This window comes from Brienomyrus brachyistius, chromosome 10 (assembly GCF_023856365.1).
Source record: "Brienomyrus brachyistius isolate T26 chromosome 10, BBRACH_0.4, whole genome shotgun sequence".
NCBI classification, from domain to species: Eukaryota; Metazoa; Chordata; class Actinopteri; order Osteoglossiformes; family Mormyridae; genus Brienomyrus; species Brienomyrus brachyistius.
The window spans coordinates 19,472,785-19,491,388 of NC_064542.1; the positions used below are offsets into that span (position 1 = coordinate 19,472,785).

Genomic DNA, 18,604 nt, shown 5'->3' on the forward strand with positions numbered 1-18,604 from the left:
ACCGTATGATACATTTTCTTGAAAACACAAAAACCTAAATGAACCAGTGACAAGAAGTGCCTGTTGTCCTAATTTCGAACTTGAAACAATACGACAAAGAGAAAGCCTTACTGAACATCTTTGCCGAAGGCCATTGGATGAGGGCCTGGTATCTGGAGATCCACCCCTAGGGGGAGACAGACAGTTTTCTGCAAAATGCAACTGTGTAAAACAGCGTTTCCCAACCTTTTTTGAATTGTGTACCCCCTGAGAGATTTTCTCATACCACAAGTACCCCCTTTGTCAAATGTGTTGATGATTCAATAGTTTATGTCTTTTTTTGCTCTTTTCATTGATAAAAGCTGGGTTTGTTATTCATTAAGCAACACATCCCAGATAGATTTTCTTTCTATACCAGGGCACAGCTAATGGAATGGCTGATAATATTTACCCATCATCAGGGAAATTAAATATAAAAATTTTTTCCACGTACCCCCTGTAATGTGCTCGCGTACCACTAGGGGTACGCGTACCCCCGGTTGGGAATCACTGGTGTAAAACACAGATTTAGCACCAAATGATGTAGGTAGTCTTAATACAAAATGCACATGAAATGATCGGAGAAGTAGAGAGAAAAAACCTATTTCTCTAATTCACTTCCATGCATATGCAAACATAAAACAAGCCTCGGTTCTGTTACCCTGTGCTTCCTGTCTGGGCTGCTGCTGCGGCTGCATGACTTCCTGTTTTTGCTGCTGGCTTCAATAAGCTGGTAAAACACAAAGATTCACAACAGAGGTTGAGGTAATCAAATTAAAAAGATTTAAAATTTTACTTGCGTGAGATTTAGGAAGCACACCCCGCGAGTTCAGGGGTGTAGAATTTGAGCTAACTGGGTCCTCGCTGGTTGGACTGATACGTTGATTATGAGACTACCTTCCCACAGAAATTATGAGCCAAAGGCCAGCAAATTTATAAAATATCTAGTCCCGGCATAAACCAGAGTCACTGCTGCAATTAGAGTCATTGTGGTCATTAGGAAGAACAGTGTCACATTTTACCTGTGACACAAACAGAAACACTGAAGCATTTCACATGACCCTACATGTTATGGCCAAAGAGAAAACAAAACACAGCAGAAAGAGCCACAGCAGAGCTACAGACTCAGCTTATTTTCCTAGCTATACAAAGTAGGGCTCCTGTTAGGTAACCAGGGCCTGAGGCAGGAGGAAGCATTACGAAACACCCAGACTGGGGGCTAGGAGGGGGCAGCAGAAGCTGCGGCAAAGCCGCCCACAAACACAGCACAACCAGACTTGACCGAGTTCAACAGCTGATAGCACAGAGGCTTCCAGAAACAACATGCAAGCATCATGCAAACCCTCAGGCAATTTCATGTTTAAATCTGACAGACAAATCATGTCAGATTTCCCCCACATGCCATCCACGGGTGACCAGACCCCCAAAGTGCACTCTCCTCTTTCCCCTCTCGCGTTCACCTGCTATCTCTCGCTTTCTCCCTCTGCTGCTGTGCCCGTTCCCGTTCCTGCCAGATCTGCAGGGTGCCAGGCCGACGGCGCTCCTCAGGGGACTGGCTGGACGGGGTGGTTGATGAGCCCCTATCACTAACGTCTCCGCTTGCACTGGACCTGCTGGGAGGGTGGGGGGGGGGGGGGGGGGGAGGAGCAGAGGTGGCAGAGAAAATGAGAAAGGTCTACCACTGTGAGCTACAGTATATATCTGCAGTAGCTTGCTGATTAGGGAACTGGACCAGTTTTGTAAGCAAAAAGTTGCTGCTACTCAAACCCCCGATGGGGAACTGTTTGTGCCTGCATGCACGTGTATGCATGTATGTGTGCGTGTGAATTTCTTTTGAAGCACGCCGTATTTCAAAGTCAGCAACAAATCCCAATGTAATGAGCTGTGGGGAATACAGTACGCATTAGCTCAGATCATTGTTATGCTCATTATAAATGAACTGCCATGTGCTGTGTGACCTCACAAACAAGGTTTTCATTACAGCAGTTAATGTTCAAAAGACGAAAAAAATTCAGCTGCGCAAGTGAGCCATATAAAGTAATAATATTAAAATTCTTAGCTTCGCTAACACTGAAATGAAATCCATATCTATAAATGTTTGCTGTCCAGTAAGACAAGTGATATTCAACCATTCAGTGGTTTAGAAAACATGCAATAAAGATTTAACACTATCCAGTTAAAAGACAGGAATATTCCACTATACTGACCTTTCTCTCTCTAAAGCAGGATTTGGGTGGAGGTAAGGGACACGTGCTGATTACAGCGCACCCACTACACGATGAACCACTTGAGTGCAACCGTGCAGTAGGTGATACCTCAGCACCACAGTAGGCCAAATGGACCCGTGTGAGTTCCCCCCCTGGTGGCCAGAGTGCCAATCCTACAACCATCCCCCAAATTTCCCTGTAAGTTGGAGGACCTCCTTGCAGAGCTGAATGTAGATTAATGTCATACCCAGGGCTAAGCAACTGCAGGTTAAGGGCCTTGCTCAAGGGCCCAACAAAGTAGGATCACTGCTGGGATTCACGGGGATCAAATCAGTAACCTTCCAATTGCTGGCACAGATCCCTAGCTTCAGAGCCACCTGTCTGCCCCAAGATTTAAAGAAGGATTCTTTATATACTGTACACAGTACAACAACAGAGTGCTGTGCACCGGCCTCTGGGACATAAGCATGTGTAGTTTTTGCTGGACCAAGTTTGCCTGTTGGATTGTGAGTGCAGGTGCCATCCCTGCATTTTTAAATTCATCTCTCTGGTTGTGTGTGTTTATACACGAGGCTCACCGGCTGTTTGGAGACGAGTCCAAACTGTGAGGAAGTGTCTCGCTTCTCTCCTAGGTGAACACAAAAGAGGAGCTCGGGTAAGTGAAGGGTCTGGCCTCAAGCCAGCACACAAACGCCCCGAAAAAAGTGATGAAGGAATACATGCAAGTGGTATGTGGGTATGTATATGCGTGTTAGCATAGAAGCCACTGTGGAGTGAGTTGACGAACACAGATTATGCAAAACATGCCTACTGCTGCCACCCCCACCCCCCACTGACCTGCAGAGATGCAGCACTGGGTTCTTCCTCTGTGAAATCCAGCTGCTCCACCACACCATTCACTGACGGCACTGGGACATAGCAGGGAATCGTTTACACTCAAGCTGCACACCTGACAGTCTAAAGACTTCCGACAGAACGGAGTTCCAAGATTTGTGCTGTGTGTGTAAAAGTCCTGTCCTCTGTGGTGTTTTTAACTGGCCACAAAACCAGGCCATGTCCTGACAGGCGGCAGCTTACCTCTCCCTGCCAGAGGGTCCCGCTCACCCTCCTCCTGCAGGTTCCTCTGGTCCCGCGAAATCTCTGCCATCCTCAAAGACAGCTCAGAGAAATCATCTGCAGACTGAAGGCCAAAAAAAATCATGCAGTGACACCAAGATTTTAGGCTGAAATGCTTTCATGGACAAATACAAAGCTGCTTACTGATTGCACATACTACTGGACAGAGCTGTTCAGTCCATTATGAGATCTGTAGCGCAGGAAGTATCTGACATCTTGGTTAGTCAATGTTGCCCTCATTAAACAAGCGCAATGCAGTCATTTTTCACTGACCAGCCACTGAATACAGGCAGTTCAGTCACTGGATTAAAGGCAATTTATAAATATGGGAATGACATTTGCAGAATGCAAATCTCTCAGGGGCTTACACATGTACATCTCCAGCATGTTTACAATTTGCGTCACTGGGTAGCGCCAATAAATGCGGCAGCCTGCAGAGGAAAACTCAATACTCAGCTCAGTTTACCCACATGCATTGTTTTGGAAGAGCTCATTTTTAGGACTAACAAAAAAACATTTTCAATTGGAAATCCAATCCAAATGATGCAGCTGCATTTGGCTCAGTTTAGAAGGAAGACTGACAAAAACTGATACGCCACAAATTGCCACAAATCTATACACACTGTGGCAAAACTATTGCATATTACTATAATATTTTGTATCAAAGACCACGCATCTACGCGCGTATCATATGAGAGAGTTTTCACAAAATGGGTTCCACTGTCATACACAAGTCTCCAGGTAGTACACTGGTGAAATATCAAGGGCTGAACGTAAAAGAAAACTTTAAACGCTCAAAGAAAATCTTGACCATACAAATAGTTTCCAACACAATGAGCATAATGGTTTTGTTTTAATGGTCTGCCCCCACCCTGTTCGTTCCAAAAGGCCAGTTATTTTGATTGTGAGAATTTTCATAAAGAGAGGTTTTATGGGAATGTTCTAGCAGAAATGCCTGCATTCTAAAATAAGCCAAACATAATATCAGCATTACTCCGAGTTAATAAAATCAAACAACATTAACAGAAGTGTGATTTCAGTTACATTAATCCGACATGACACGTGCTGCTTATGAACCCCTACCTCATTCCCTGACCATCGTTTACTGACACTGTCTACACTGTTGAATCCAGAGTCCAAACCACTGTACTGTCGCGGAGGAAACAGCTCCTGGTCTGATAGGCTGCAAAGAGATATGCGGATTCAGACAAACACAAACTTCCATTTCTGGTTTATGGGGGCTTTCAATGAATTTAAAAACAATTGAGAAAAAGCAAATCCTCTGATCTGACAGTTTCATGCATACACTTCCTGGCACACTAGGGGCCCCTCCCTCACCAGGTGTTGAAGCCTGTGGGTCTCAGTGCTCTCTCTAGCTCTTCCTGCGTTGTCTTACATGCCTCAATATTCAGGAACTTGAATATGTGGAATTTTCCCTTAGAGCAAATCTGTGCCAAAGAGAAAGGGAGCAAATTAGTTTTTTTTTTTTTTTTTTTTTTAGGACTAGGGTGTTTTAAAAAAACAAGTAATTTGATCAGTAATCTGGAGTGTGTCTGCATGTCTGACACAGTCGGCTGCATTACAGGGCTCCGTTTTTCATGGAAACCTCTTTGATGCTTAAGACACTCACAGAAAACAACCCCAGATCAGAGTCTGGGCCTGACTATACCCCCTGACCTGGGCGGGCGGCGACTGTAGGGGGTTGTTGTCGAGGGCAATGGTCTGAAGGTGGCGGAGGTGGCGGTAGCACACGGGGACCCGAGAGACACGGTTGCAGGACACGTCCAGGCGAACAAGGGGTAACTCTGAGAGCTCTGAGGAAGAGAGAACATGCAGCGTTTTCCTACTGCCATAACGGCATGGAAGGCCATTACAGAAACACCCTGATGCAGAATCAGTAGTGCTACCCTCCCACCCTGAACACAGAGCCTTCCACCAAGGAAGCGAGAGGCGCAACGCCACCTTCAGGCAGGGTGGTAAGCTGGTTCCTCCTCAGGTTCAGGTCCCGCAGAGCCTCCAGCTGCCCCATCTCCACAGGTAGCCCCTGGAGCTCATTACAGCTCACATCCTACAGAAAGAGAAAGGTGAGGGTGAGGGGGATGAAGAGTAGGACAAGGACACAGAAAAGGGCTCAAAAGAATTAAGGGCCAACAAAATGAAGAGAAAGAACAAATTGTGAAAAGAAAGTTAGAGAAATGTGAGAGGAAAAAAGGGAAAGAAGGAGAAATGAATGATAATGATGGGAAGAGCAGAGTGAGTCATCACTGCTGTGTTGTGTATCCGTGTCTGTTTTTACCAAGGTGATAAGGCAGATGTGCTCTCAGTGAGTTTGAGGGGCAGGGGGAACGTGGGCGAAAGATACTCCACTGCAAGCTGTGGTGTGACTCCTGGAAAGCGTGCATATGGTGGAACGTACCAGCTGCCGCAGGTGAGTGAGGCTGTGTATGGAGGTCGGCAGCGAGGTGAGCTTGTTGTTGCTGACGATGAGTACCCGCAGCAAGGGGAGCTGACACACGGACTCGGGCAGACTGGATAGCTGGTTACGGCTGCGGAGGGAGACACAGGTTGGCTCACAATCCACAGAGCCCCTACTCAATATGGCAAAGTCACCGTGGTGTCGTATGTGAGGTATATTAGATAAGTGAGGTAGGTGCACCTTCAGTACCTGCAAATCTGCTAACTTCTCATCTAAGCGCTGTTATTATTGATAGTTGAGCTCAAAGTTATACATTTAAAATGAAACCTGTCTCTAATTTCTAAATCTTCCTCTTGACCATTTCTGACCATTTTCATTGCTCCAGATGCTCATCTTGATTTGTTTTTTTAAAGCAAAAGTAAAAATTATCCAACACAGATCAGGAAGGAGACCTCAAGTGTACTTCCTGCTACTTGTGCATCAGATACCTTCAAAAGAGCTATTTAAGTTTGCTGATGGACATACTGATACAATAGGAAAAACAAGCCCATATTACATGGCACACATCACAGGCACAAAGGTAGTTAACCTTTTGCCAGTTTTGCCAAAATGTGGGCTTGCCAGTTCATCACCAACTTCAGGAAGGCTTTATATATGGACAACATAGGCATCTGAATGGTCATATCTCACTATAATGGGGCTAGTCTTGGATATTCAAAAATCTAAATTTTAAAATTTAATAAAATCAGGAGGAGTCAAATTGTATCTGGCCAGATATGAGGCATGTACATGCCTTTGTTGACAGCACCAATACCAACACGAGTCCTTGGTGTCATCATTAAAGATAGGGCCAGCTTACCTTATCACGCTCTGCGTAACACAAAGCACGTGTGTATAATATAATAGTGTTCTGATATTTTCTCTTCTGTTTGACTGCTTCCCTGAAAAATCCCCAAACAGCACAGAATGCAGCCATTTGGTTCCTTACCACAAAAATGAAACATGAACATTCAGTCCTACACTTGTCTAACTATACTGGCTACCTATCAAAATCAGCTGCATGTAAAAAAATAATAATAAAAAAAAAAAAAAACTCCTGGGGTTGCCTTTAAGGTCCTAAATGCACAGCCTCCAAAGACCAAATTCTCTCGCCAGTTAACCTGGCTCTCATTCCTGTCCAATTGCTCGTAACAAAAGATGCAGCTGCATTTAAGGTTCAGGACACAAACATTCTCCATCAGCAAGGACAGGATATGTTCTGCCCACCTGCCTGGTTACTTGGACAATTGTTTGCTGCACCAGGAACGACTGACTGTTTCAGAAGTCCTGTTATTCCTGCACACACACTTCACCTGAGGTTTGCTGCTCTCTGTTCCAACTATTCCAGGGGTGGCCAATCTTACCCAGAAAGGGCCGCTGCGTGTGCAGGTTTTCGCTGCGACTCCCTAATTAGATTACTAATTAGAGGACTGACTGGCTGAAGAGTCCTCATACCTGGGTTTGAACAGCTGACCTAAAGGTTATCCCAAAAAACCGCAAACACACCAGCCCTTTGCAGATAAGATTGGCCACCCCTGATCTATTCCATCACACTTATAGACCTTACGTCAGCAGCACCCAAAACATTGAAAAGAAACCAAACTATTATGTACTTCTCTCCCTCAGAGACCCATACACCTGAGTGCAAAACCTCACTACTTTCTGCAGCAATCAACTCTGCAGCAACACCCAGGCACAGGAGTCCACAGCCCAGCCTGCTTGAGTCTGTCCTTCCCTCTACTTACCCCCTGATTTCATGGTGCAGGTATGCATTACCTAATACCAATGCACATTATCAGGCTTAGCATTAAAGTAAATTTGCCACTGACTATCTGTAGTGACATTGTCCATTCTACACTCAAACCATAGACCAGAAACATCTCTGTGAATTCATATGTACACTGCTCAAAAAATTAAAGGAACACTTTTTAAATCAGAGTATAGCATCAAGTCAATGAAGCTTCGGGGATATAGATTTGGTCAGTTAAGTAGCAGAGGGGGTTGTTAATCAGTTTCAGCTGCTTTGGTGTTAATGAAATTAACAATAGGCGCACTAGAGGGGCAGCAATGAGACGACCCCCAAAACAGGAATGGTTTAACAGGTGGGGGGCCACTGACATTTTTCCCCTCCTCATCTTTTCTGACTTTTTTTTTGTTCATTAGTTTTGCATTTGGCTATAGTCAATGTCACTACTGGTAGCATGAGGCGATATCTGGACCCTACCGAGGTTGCACTGGTAGTCTAACGTTGCCTGGATGGTGCATCAATATGTGCCACTGCTAGAAAGCTTGCTGTGAAATTCATAAGATCACCTTACTCTTTATATGAAAAGTGCTAATATGTGGTGTTAACGCTGCTCATCTAGCAAGCAACCTGAATACTCATGTTAGCCACCTAAATTTGGCATTGCGAAACATGCCTTACGATGCACCATGGACATCTCCTAAATGCAGTCTAGCCATGGCAACTAGCTCTGGCCAATCAGGCTGAAACTATTAGTTCATTTCCTTGTTATTTTACCCACCGTTTGCAGCCTTGTTTGTACTCAGGCCACTACTGTGGACTGGCTCGGAGCAGTACCTTACAAAAGTGAGCATTCTAATCAAATGCGCATTTACAAAGCATAATCAGTCATTTGGTTATAGAAAATACAGCACTGCATTACGAGTATACTCCATACCTGATGAGTGCATTTTCAGTACTGAATTTTTGAGGTGCAACATGTCAGCGCTTCGTACCTGATATTGAGGTAGGTGAGGGCCTGGAGGTTGCAGACAGCTGGGGCAATGGAGCGAACGCAGTTATGGTACAGGCTAAGTGTTTCCAAGGAGATGAACTGGCAGAGCTCCTCAGGCAGTTCACATAGACGATTCTTTGACAAGTCTGTCAAGAAACAACCAATCAACAATATACGTCTGAAATGGTCTCTTATGCTTCATATATTTTAATATCATGGTACTTGTAAATGTTTAAGAAACACATAAGCCCAAATACACATACATGCATGAATGTGAACCATGGCTTAATTTAGGGCTGGGCAGTATAGCAAAATATTTTATCACAATAATTATTTTTCATATTGATAATTTCACAATTTTCAGAACAATAAAGTCATTATTTTTTTTACTTCGATTTTTCCTGAAAATTCCCTTAGGATTCCCCCTAAACAGATTCAGCACAGGAAGAATGACGACAAATTGGATGGACTGCAAACTGAAACATGTTTTAATAAAAAAAAGTATAACCCTAAAAAACACCAAGAATACAATGCATTTGCTGGGTTTTTTTGTCTGACTCACTCGCTGCTCATTCCAGGATATGGGTTTAAGATTGCTGGTAAAGTTGCTGCTGTTTACTCATGAAAAGTAAAATGCTTTGTCCAGTTTTTAAGCAATACGGAATGGAATTTTCTTCACTGACACCAACACCAACGTTTCCTCTGAGGGAGTGCTTATCTATTCTATAATATTACCAAAAAACAGGAGCATGTGCTGCCCGTTTATTAGGTATAGATTGATCATTCTTAAAAGATTACCAAATGACTGGCTGGAGTTGTGTTTCTGAGATGTGATGGGCTGTTGTGTGCTATCAAGTACAGCTGGACAATACATCTGAATTTTTATCCTATATTTCCTACATTTTTACATATGACATGGCTTGATAATGCATCGTTATATTGATTTCATCTATTTATAGCAAAGGTGGACAATAATTTTGGCTGTAAAATGACCGGATGAGTGCAGTGCTCCTTATGAAGTTCAAAGTTTCTCTGTTTAAATTGTATATGACAAAAATTTGATACATCAATTTTATCATTCAGCCCTACATCATATTAATAAAGAGCATTTCAGAGATTAGTTAGGCCAGTATGATCCAAGGTGGCTGAAATACTCCTGCTAATTTAGAAATTAATTTGGAAATAACAACAGGGAGGATAAAAAGCAGACAAACCATGTATCTTGAAAAATCTCACGTATACTCAAGGACACCCAAAAACTATGGACCGTACAGGGCAAAGTTCCAGCCGGGCTAATCTACCCAGAGCACAGATGTTTCAAGCTTTCCAAAACCAACCCTCATTTTCCATGCTAACTCCACCCCTCCACCTGGATTAAAGAGTTCTGCCTGCCTGCCCCTTCCCTCCTCCCTGCTGGGCCAGTTATGAACCACGCCCCGAAAAGCAGCTCTTCCACCACAGGCCTGTGATTACACACGACCTCCTGCTCCAGAAATAGCCTGTGACCTCCTGAAGGGACCAGGGAGGGGAGACCCAGCAGGCAGAGGGTGTCCCGGAACTCAAACTCAGGGTAAGTCTTTATGCAAGACACAGTATGGAGGGATAGCACAGAAAGTCATGTTCTGTGCTGCTATAAAGTGTTCTACATCAAATATGGATATTAGCTTATCTAAATCCATTAAAATGAGACACTACAACAGAACAATATGACGATATGAATTGGTAAATCGATGATATCAGACAAGTAACCTGGTGTTAATATCTGACAGGGACTAACCGGTGATTACTGCCTTTGTTGAGGAAACAGGCTTAGGGAAAACAGAAAGATTTATGATTTGGCTTTCAGTTCAGCCTTCTAACCTACATTTTTGATGCAGTTTAAAAGAAAATTCATGAAGCAGTATTTCACAAGCATCGCCCGTTGCAGTAATAGTGTGTTCACCATTCTCATAACTTCTGAAGTCTGTCATTTTAAGATCTCTTTGCAGCTCCTTTCATTTATGGGAGGGAGTGGTCTTCACATGCTATAGCCAAAATTTGAGACAAAAAAAAAAAACAAAAAAACAACAACATTGACAATTCTTAGATGACTTAGGCTAGGCTGTTAGTTTCTAAAACTTGCCCATTGTGGGGTGCACACCATCCCATACTGAAAAATAAAAAGCAAAGCTGTGCCCCATATGGATCCAAGAAAATATTCAGTTTGTCCCATATTTTCTTCCACATTTTCTACCAGACCCCCCAACCCCTACTTGGCAAGTTTAATCGCCAGGGAACTGACGATACAACCCATCACGTTCACACATTCTGGTTCCATCTAAAAAAGAAAGAAAAGAAATGACTAAATTAATGTAGATTTATTGACCGTGCATAATTGTGTGAGGGCTGGGCTCAAACTGAACTATAAATGTTCAGTTTGTTATATTACACATAAACTGAAATAAGAACAGTACCAGTCTATTGTGGAAAGTGATCTGGTGTGTGTGTGTGCATGAGACAAAGTGTACACATAGATACAAGCCATCTTAAGCGTATGTGCTGAAATGCGTCCTGATAAATAATGTTTACATCTGATACTATGTACAGCACAATGCTTATACATGTTCTGCAGTATCTGTGCATATGTGCATAGTAAGTGGAGTACTTCTTCAGCCTCCACTGCTAACAGTCCAGTCTGAACAATAGGCTGACCCTTCTAAGCATTGGGGCTGTTGTGTGTCCTGCTGCAAATCAGCCTCCTGGCAGGATTTGAGCCACAAAACACCCCCCATCTCCTTTCTGCCTCCTGCTCATGCTTGAACCCCCTTTGTTTTCAGTTTTATTTGGCAAGGAAGCAGTCCAAGACAAACCCGTTACAGTGAGAACTACGGGGGGACCATCTAGGGCTCCTGTCTCTCCAGAGAGTGGTTAGGGCAAACAGAAAAGCTGACGCAGGCTACATATTTACCCACTGTCAATGTCAGGAAAAATCCATTTCAAACAAGGGGGCAGGAACTGAACACTGCAGTCAACTGTGGAAACACAATTCTTTGTTGAACTCACAAGGAAAGTTAGCTAGGAGATCTGGGTTATAAGGTCATTCTGCTGCAGAAGGCCCAGAACAATCTTCTTCAGTCTGGAATCGGATGTGAGGGTTTTGTGCTAAAAACAGCTTTCTTCCTCTCCGGTGAGACAAAGTAAATACGCATCTACTACAACCACAGAAGGACACAAATGATGGTTGCAAATAGAGGATTTTTTTTTTTTCTAACCAAAATATGACGACGTCATAAATTTGCCCCTTCCTAAGCAAAGTTACCCATTGTTTTACCCAGATCAAAACTGCAAAAATTAACTGGTGGGAATGAGGTTCTGTGTAGTTTCTCTACACATTTCCTTCATTGCATGTAAACTCTCATACACAGCAATTTCAGAATTTATGTTTTACTATTTGTGTTGAATGGTTGTGCAAGGCCATATTTTCCAGAACTTTCCATTTATTGCAGTCAGATGCCAGGTGCAACACACTACTCAGTGGTAGTTTTTAGAACACGGCAATATAACTCAATTCACAGGCCCTTTTAAACAAACGGCAGTCAATCAATATTATCTTAATCTTTTCTGCCTATCCTATGGTTCTTGCTTTCTCAATAAGGCCCACTCATGTCAAATAACACTTAATTCACCATCTTTCTTCATATAAAAACACATTCGACATCTCTCACATAAGATTCTTACAACTTCCTACAAAATTTTTTAAAGATGCACTGACTATCGGCTCAGCACAATACAGCAACAAATCAGCCATCTGCCCATGGTTAAAAATGAGCCGATATTTACCATTCCCTTTAAAACGGTGACCCATGACCCATGTTGCTCTGCATACTCACGTGCTAACCAGTTAGAAAAATGTCTGCTGTGTGGAATTAACGCTGGTGAAAACAATGTTAGAAATGCATTTTGCAAACATTGCTCTGCTAAAATTTTATGAGGAGGATCTACTAATAAACATTTCAACACAACAAAAGTGAGAGTGAAGAGTATGAAGAAGCTGCAGTACCGTCGAATAATGCTAGTCAGTCAGTAACGAGTTTCATAGCAAAAGAAAATTCAGTGAAGTGCGAAATCAAAATATATTACTTGGAAAATTACAGAGATTATCATACGATGATCAGCCCTTCCCTGTTATAAATGTTATGAAGATGTATGTAGTTATAAAATATAGTGCTCTGGGACTATTGCTGTATGCCAAGATTGGGATTTGTTTACAAAAAATACCTTTCAAATTTTTGGAATGTTACTATATATTTTTTTATTTATCTGCATGGAGTGTCCCTTTAAACTTATTTAAGCCAAACCTTCCAAACAATAGGTACTTCCTTATTGAGTCATCACTAATAATTTTATGTTGAGGACAATAACTACAGACCTACATCTACAGCAGCACATATCTTCATATAAGTACAATCAATTGAAACATTATATTCATCACAAAGGATCAACACTGTTTTCCATTTTGCCTATCAAACAATGCTTTTATGTCCCATATAGCACATGCATTTATAAAATTCAACTCATAGGTTTACTGCAGCAAGCTGACCTAATGCATATTTCATGAGTCAGTACTACCAGGAACCTCACTAGAGTGAAAAATGGTTATTTTGGCCTTTCAGGGCCGTGTGTTTATTTCCTCTCCTAACCATCAAGGCAAATGCAGCAATCATGTAATAATAATCATGTAATAGCATCTCATGTCGCAACTCAACAAAGAGATTGCATAAATGCAGCAAAAAACAGTGTACACTACGGATTGTAACAGCTTATCATGTTAAGTACCAGGAAAATCTCAGGGAACACATATCAGCAAGTTAAAAGTTACACCTCCCCCCTACAGCAGGCTTGCTTTTTGCAAACTAACAGAGGCCCCAGCTCCAGGCAGGTCACACCAAGCAGAAGCTTCGTTACACTGAATAAGGAACGCCGCAAAGACCACCTGCCACCCTGGGATACACCCCGCCTTAATGTCATTAAAGGGGAATGAGAATGAAAGAATGAGACTGACTGCTGAGGACCACCTGCCACTCTATACCCCCCCCCCCCAGGCCGCCTCTGACACACCCTCTTACCACAACACAGCAGACTGGAGGTCTTGATCACCGTCTCGCTCACTCAGACTTAAAAGAACCCAAGGGATCCCTCTCTCTCTCTCTCTCTCTCTCTCAGTCTCTCACTCACACACACACACACAAATTAGTGAAAATGACAGCAGAGATGCACAATGGGCCTTCATTTTCAAATGGAAAAAGAAAAAAAAACAGACTTTTCTCCATGGACATTCCAAGAGCAGCAGGAGGCAGAAGCGTCAATCAGAATTACATAATGGTCCCTTGGAAAAGTGACAAAAAAGTACATTGCAAAAAAAAAAAATGTATATATATAAGTAATGTATAATTTAAATATATATATATATATATATATATATATGAAAAGCATTTTTTCCCCATTCATATTACTTCAGGCCAGCTAATGCATCCATAGCTTATTAACAAGACTTACATTAGCCTGAAAGCAAGAACTTAAACGATACAAGTTTCAGCAAGGGGGATTGAGTCATGTAGGAAGAAGAGGCCACGCAGAAGGTAACAGCACAGGCTGCAGTAATATGAGATAGGTTTAACAAAAGAACCACTGGAAAAAAATGAGAAGTGGGGAGGTGGCAAGTTTCACAGAGTGACTCAACAATTGAAATTAGTACAGCTGCACAGAGGATCAGCTTCAGCCATTTTGCAAAATACACACACACACACTTTAAAATAAAAGACAATTATGTCTATAGATTAGCATTGATTATTTTTGGCATAATTCAGAGATAACTGCTTAAAAATAGTATAGAAATCATGACGCATATTCCCATCCCATGGACATTATCCTTACACTTGCATATCTCTGTCTATCAACAAGCAATTCCATGAACATATTTCTTTTCCAGAACGTGTGACAGTAGAAGAGTTATCAGACAGTTGGTTATGTGGTTCAATTCCTTAACCATCCTTGTTCTTCTGAGGGGTTGAACCACTGTACCACCCCCACACACACACACACACACCTACCTCTGTAAGGATACAAATGAAACCGTTGTGTTTAGTCAATATGAAGTATGTTGCCAACAACAATATAGCCTGATAACACGCAACAGGATGTCACATTGTGGCTTCCTGTTGCAGTTTCTGACTGTTGCAGTTTCTGACTCCTGAGTGACCAGACGTACTGGGTTTGTGCAAAAGACTAGGATGAGAGCAGAGATGGGACTAAGAAAACCTGATAAAATGACATTAACAAGCACCATTTTTACAATAGTCAACATGATTCTCTTTACAAGGGAGTAGTAATGATGTCTTGGCTTATAGATGTATAGTATCAATGTATGTGTGTACTCTGTGACAATGAGGTACAGAACAAAATCATTTCTGAAATTAATCAATATGCCGTATACGCTGCTCCAGTCATTTCAGTGAGCAAGCTTTTCCCTTTCAATGGATGGGAGACTTCACCTACAGGGGTCTGTACTTCACACCCTTAACCGTGGGCATCTAGTCACGAGCGAGCAGCAAGGTCCACCCCAGAGAGCCCTACATATATGCACACCACCTCCTGTTACATAAACACCAGCTTCTAAACAGGTCACAAATATGCATGTATGTCATCCAATCCCTAATGTCTTCCTGTTTCCATGGGGACCAGACAAGATACAGATTTATCTGTAGTGAAGTAAAATAAACCACTTTTCCCTCAAACAGCAGCACCCCATCTACTTTTGATAGCAGAACCTTAGCCTTTTCCCCCGAAAACAATACCCAGTGTTAAAATGGAAACCAGATCTACCCCCACCAGATTACACACCACCCCCCTTCCACAACCACGCCTTTCTGTCTCCCTTACATTTAGGGCTTGTGAATAAAACCATCTGGACTCAATAAGCTATGTAAGAGGAAGGATTTCAGAGCAAACAACTGTAATTTTAGCTTGCTTCATACGGAATATGCTTAAGCTGTACAGAGCTGCACTGTTTAATACATGACAGTTTTTGAAAAGCACATCTTTCATATATCTACAGCAAACGAATAATAAATATTTGTCGATGAGTTAGTGTTAATTCTGATATACTTATTTCAGGATAGTACTGCAACAATTTAGTATTAAAAGACAAATGGAAATATACAGGTTGGCCTATAGCTAAGGCTGGGTGATATGACCTCAAATCAATATCATGATTAATTCAACATTTTACCTCGATTGTGATTAATGAATGGTTATTTTGTTTTTAATTTTTTTTTTGGGGGAGGGGGAGGGCTTTGCCTTCAAATTTCATTGACAAGATTTGTATGGTAAATATGCTCAACTAATAAAGCTGGGATATTTTTTCTAATGAAAGACTACATATTATCTATATGATATGATTATGATATTTTGAACAACTGAAATCAAAGCATAAATCACTTGAAATAAAAAATATCAAAAAAATCACATCTTGCTTTTTACATTAAAACTAAGTTCCCTAAAAAAGTAGAAAATGAATAACTTGCATTTCTTGCAAACAAAATAAACAATTTATGGTGATCACGTCTGGGTAAAATTGATCACTATAAGCGGATGATCATTATAATATTACAATTGATTTTTCTTTCTCCTTATGTCTCAGGCAGATTACCATCTAATTGACATTTCTAAATGACATAAATATGAGGTAATAAAGTGGACAGCATTGCTATTTACTGAATTTTATTGACTAATACACAATACAGCTGTTTCAAATGTTTTCAAATTACAGCACTACATAAATTAAATTACTGTGCTGTGTATAATTCAAATACACTACAATACAATCCACTACTGTACATAAAATACTGTTGTTTCGCTACTGTGGCTCATTTTTGGCAGTTTATCATAAACTCTGATGAGTGTATATTCATAAATGATGTTTTCTGTGCATGCAGCATTAACCTCAGGTATCTAACCAGAAGCAGACAGATTACCACAGGGCAAGTAGGCAAGTAAAAAATAATTACCATAATTAAATTTTTTTTGTGCGTTATGTTTAAAAAAGACCCTAAACAAACACTGTAAGCAGACTACTTGAGTACTATAAGCAAACAATTTAAACAGTATTTGTACAGGTATGATTCTGTCACAAGCTTTGTGATCCATATAAGTGATTGATCACTATAACCTGGATCACTATAAGTGGTTTCCACTGCATTGTAAATATTGCTAGTGTTGAAACCAATTGGTGGTATTACCTTTGGAGGCTGAAACGTTTTTTGCAGTGTTTACATTTGACCTCTATTTGTTCAGTGCCATCTTCACTAAAGCCACAGTGTCTAAACGATAGATGCGGTACTTTTCTTTGGTACAAGCTGCTCGCGTTGCTCAGTCGGCTCAGTGTTTAAGTTCTCCACCATGTTGCTATCATGTCACAGACTGAATGGGGTGGAGTCACGTGACAACACATGCCGTGGTATTTTAAGGGGACAGTACATGAAACACACTGATGAAAGTAATACATTTTTTTGTTCAAGTATTAACAAAAACAAAAAAAAACGAAGTAGCTGACATGGGTAAGATTATGTCGATTAGAGATTCTGAATGATGGTTTTGATTAATTTTCGATTAACTGCCCAGCCTTACCTATAGCCTAATTTTACAAAGCAACTTACTTTTTCCACTGACCTTTATACTTTCTTCAGTGTTCTATTTAAAGAGCTAGTCATTTAAATTGTGTACCTCCTTTAGCAGTAATTCTATTCAGCTTAGGTATTTTTGCATAAATGACAAGACTGCAAGTGTCAAAATAATCCATACTTTAGGCACTTTCCACTGCAGGATTTTTTTCCAGAACCAGGACGACTTCTATTGCATTCTCCATTTTCCAACACAGAAATATTCACTCAATAACAGAAATACTTTGGTCTAATATCACTGGTGCTGGCAGCTAAACTTGCCAGCTCAGGATGTAATGCAGTTGACCCCACAGTTTGGTACAGATGTAAACTGCGGATTGGCTGTGCCGAGATCACGAGAACAATAACTGTTCTTTCAGTTCTTTAAGTAAGAACTGTAAAGCAAAACTTTAGTTGCCCACCTTTCATTTGCAAATCCAAATGAAAGCAGTTATTAGCAGAATAATACATACATACATAATTACATAATTTTTTATTTTGTAGAAAACGTAAGATCAATCTGCTCAGATTTAATAATGTCAGATTTAATAATGAATTATGTCACAGGGCGCATAAATAAAATATAAACAAAAGGCTGCTTCCCATTTCTCAGACTGTATAATCGATCCCCCCAATAACTAAAAAATAACTCACAAAATGACTTGGTTATCCTCTATTGTTTTAGGATAGTGGTGTACTGAATTTTGGCGGGAAAGCGATTTATTACTTCCACAAAATGACCTACCAGAATACCAACAAGCCAACGCATCACCGTCCACCGTTCGTCAATAAACTCGTAGGCAAACAATAGTCAAAAAATGCAATTTATTTGTTGCAAGGTACTTATCCTTTCAATAGGTAGGTGTAAACAGTACTATGGTAACATGTTTTGAAGAGATAACAGTTCAAATGAGCTAAAGAACTGATTAGGCCCCTTTGCTTTGAGAGAATGTGGATTGGATAAAATGAAATGTCTAATAGTCTTAGGTCAGAGGATCATTGGAAAACATGAAGTTTGACACGTGAGGGAAGACTATCTCAATTCTCAATGCCATGTTGTTACACAATCGGTCTCTTCAATACTAGGCCCTGGGGCCAGCAAAATTCCTCCCAATATGCATTTCAAAGAAAACACACTAGCCCGAAAAAAAGGGTTACAAAAGGTCCCCCTGGAACACAAGTTCTCCAGAGTCCTTAGAAGCCTTGGAGCTAAAGTAAAATATAGATGAACCTTGCAATAAACACATTCTGACTGACATTGCAGGTCTGCTTACCCAAGTGTCAGTCACCCAACTCATGCGATTCATTACATGTGCATCCAGAATAAATCAGCTTATTCACTATCAACAAAGCTCTAAAAGCTGCAAAGTGAAA

The 18,604-nt window shown here is 41.2% G+C and overlaps 1 protein-coding gene across 3 annotated transcripts in view; it reads right to left on the minus strand.

Moving 5' to 3' along the window:
* lrch4 (leucine-rich repeats and calponin homology (CH) domain containing 4) overlaps positions 1 to 18,604 on the minus strand; it is a 36,989-nt gene that overhangs the window by 12,269 nt on the left and 6,116 nt on the right. For 2 of the 3 annotated variants that reach the window (XM_049027529.1, XM_049027527.1), the window contains exons 2-13: positions 8,536 to 8,680; positions 5,758 to 5,887; positions 5,304 to 5,409; positions 5,019 to 5,155; positions 4,680 to 4,789; positions 4,425 to 4,524; positions 3,303 to 3,405; positions 3,063 to 3,133; positions 2,804 to 2,853; positions 1,479 to 1,631; positions 680 to 748; positions 112 to 166 (exon numbers count right to left, since the gene is read on the minus strand). In XM_049027529.1, coding sequence (XP_048883486.1) covers positions 112 to 166; positions 680 to 748; positions 1,479 to 1,631; positions 2,804 to 2,853; positions 3,063 to 3,133; positions 3,303 to 3,405; positions 4,425 to 4,524; positions 4,680 to 4,789; positions 5,019 to 5,155; positions 5,304 to 5,409; positions 5,758 to 5,887; positions 8,536 to 8,680 — 1,229 coding nt within the window. The remainder of the gene's footprint in view (positions 1 to 111; positions 167 to 679; positions 749 to 1,478; positions 1,632 to 2,803; positions 2,854 to 3,062; positions 3,134 to 3,302; positions 3,406 to 4,424; positions 4,525 to 4,679; positions 4,790 to 5,018; positions 5,156 to 5,303; positions 5,410 to 5,757; positions 5,888 to 8,535; positions 8,681 to 18,604) is intronic. The other variant, XM_049027528.1, reaches the window with a different exon arrangement.